The sequence below is a fragment of the Calidris pugnax genome, unplaced genomic scaffold (genome assembly GCF_001431845.1).
Source record: "Calidris pugnax isolate Ruff unplaced genomic scaffold, ASM143184v1 scaffold456, whole genome shotgun sequence".
NCBI classification, from domain to species: Eukaryota; Metazoa; Chordata; class Aves; order Charadriiformes; family Scolopacidae; genus Calidris; species Calidris pugnax.
This window is the reverse complement of record NW_015091159.1, coordinates 51,184-53,299: the sequence shown is the minus strand read 5'-3', so window position 1 is coordinate 53,299 and position 2,116 is coordinate 51,184. Positions and strand designations below refer to the sequence as shown.

The 2,116-nt window shown below is 60.7% G+C and overlaps 1 protein-coding gene across 1 annotated transcript in view; it reads left to right on the top strand.

The window, feature by feature from the left end:
- The first annotated feature begins 1,862 nt into the window (after nucleotides 1-1,862).
- KAT5 (K(lysine) acetyltransferase 5) overlaps nucleotides 1,863-2,116 on the top strand; it is a 13,004-nt gene continuing 12,750 nt past the window's right edge. Inside the window, exon 1 of the mRNA XM_014959315.1 lies at nucleotides 1,863-1,940. Coding sequence (XP_014814801.1) covers nucleotides 1,863-1,940 — 78 coding nt within the window. The remainder of the gene's footprint in view (nucleotides 1,941-2,116) is intronic.

The following is a 2,116-nucleotide window of genomic DNA, read 5'->3' as shown; positions in this document are numbered from 1 at the left end:
CACCCTATATATGTGGGGGTGCCCAGGCATTGGGGGGGGCACCCCATATATTTGGGGTAACCCACACACTTGGGGGGGTCACCCCACATATTTGGGGGTGCCCGGGCATTTTGGGGGGGCACCCCATATACTGGGGGGACCCAAGAGTCTGGGGGGGCACCCCATATATTTGGGGTGACCCAGGCGTCCTGGGGGGGGTCACCCCATATATCTGGGGGGGGTCACCCCACATATTGGGGGGGTCACCCCACAGATTTGGGGGGGCACCTGTGGATGCTGCGCTCGGGGGGCAGGTCGGCCTCGTAGTACCCGTCCCGACAGTCCTTGCCCACCAGCTCGTGGGGGTGGGGGCGATGGGGGGGCTCCTTGGTCACCAGCGACACCCGCACCCGCGCCGGGCCCTGGTAGTTGTTCACCTGCAGGGGAGAAAACATACTGGTTTGGACTGGTTTGGACTGGGTTGGACTGGGAGGCTCAAGAGGATGGTGGGAGGGGGTTTTGGTGGGGTGGGGGATGAGTTCCCTGGGGATGGGGACACTGGAGAGCACTGGGAGGGCCATGGGAGGGGTTGAGAAGGGTCCCAGGCGGTTACTGGTTTATACTGGTTTATACTGGTTTATACTGGAGTATACTGGGAGACTCACACGGATGGTGAGGTGTGTTTTGTTGGGGTGGGGGATGAGCTCTCTGGGGATGGGGGACAGCGGGGGGATACTGGGAGCACTGGGAGGGCCATGGAAAGGGTTCAGGGCTGTCACAGATGGCTACTGGTTTATACTGGTTTATACTGGGGTATACTGGGGTATACTGGGAGAGTCACAAAATGGTAAGGTGGATTTTGGTGGGGAGGGGGATACCAGGGACAGGGGACAGATGAAGGGGACACCAGGGACAACATGGGGACAGGGAAGAGATGAAGGGGACACCAGGGACAGGGGACAACTGTGGGGGGCTCTGGGGACAGCCTTGGGGGACGCCAGGGACATGGGACAGATGAGGGGGACAGCATGGGGAGAGGGGACAATCCTGGGGGGACACCAGGGACAGCGTGGGGACAGGGGACAGCCCTGGGGACACCCACCAGGGACAGGGGACAGTGTAAGGCCAGGGGACAACCCTGGGGACACACCACGATGGGGGGGCTCCTTGGTCACCAGCGACACCCGCACCCGCGCCGGGCCCTGGTAGTTGTTCACCTGCAGGGGAGAAAACATACTGGTTTGGACTGGTTTGGACTGGGTTGGACTGGGAGGCTCAAGAGGATGGTGGGAGGGGGTTTTGGTGGGGTGGGGGATGAGCTCCCTGGGGATGGGGACAACGGGGGGATACTGGGAGCACTGGGAGGGCCATGGAAAGGGTTCAGGGCTGTCACAGATGGCTACTGGTTTATACTGGTTTATACTGGGGTATACTGGGGTATACTGGGAGAGTCACAAAATGGTAAGGTGGATTTTGGTGGGGAGGGGGATGAGCTCTCTGGGGATGAGGACACTGGGGAGCATCAGGGGGATACTGGGAGCACTGGGAGGGCCATGGGAGGGGTTGAGGGGGGTCCCAGGCGGCTACTGGTTTATACTGGTTTATACTGGGAGACTCACGCAGATGGTGGAGTAGGTTTTGTTGGGGCAGGGGATGAGCTTCCAGGGGATGGGGACACTGGGGAGCATCAGGGGGATACTGGGAGCACTGGGAGGGCCATGGGAGGGGTTCAGGGGGGTCCCAGGCGGTTACTGGTTTCTACTGGTTTATACTGGTTTATACTGGGAGACTCACGCGGATGGTAGGGTGGGTCTTGGTGGTGTCGGTGCTGTGCTCCCCGGGGATGGGGACACCGGGGGGATACTGGGAGCACTGGGAGGGCCATGGGAGGGGTTGAGGGGGGTCCCAGGCGGCTACTGGTTTATACTGGTTTATACTGGGAGACTCACGCAGATGGTGGAGTAGGTTTTGTTGGGGCAGGGGATGAGCTTCCAGGGGATGGGGACACTGGGGAGCATCAGGGGGATACTGGGAGCACTGGGAGGGCCATGGGAGGGGTTCAGGGGGGTCCCAGGCGGTTACTGGTTTCTACTGGTTTATACTGGTTTATACTGGGAGACTCACGCGGATGGTAGGG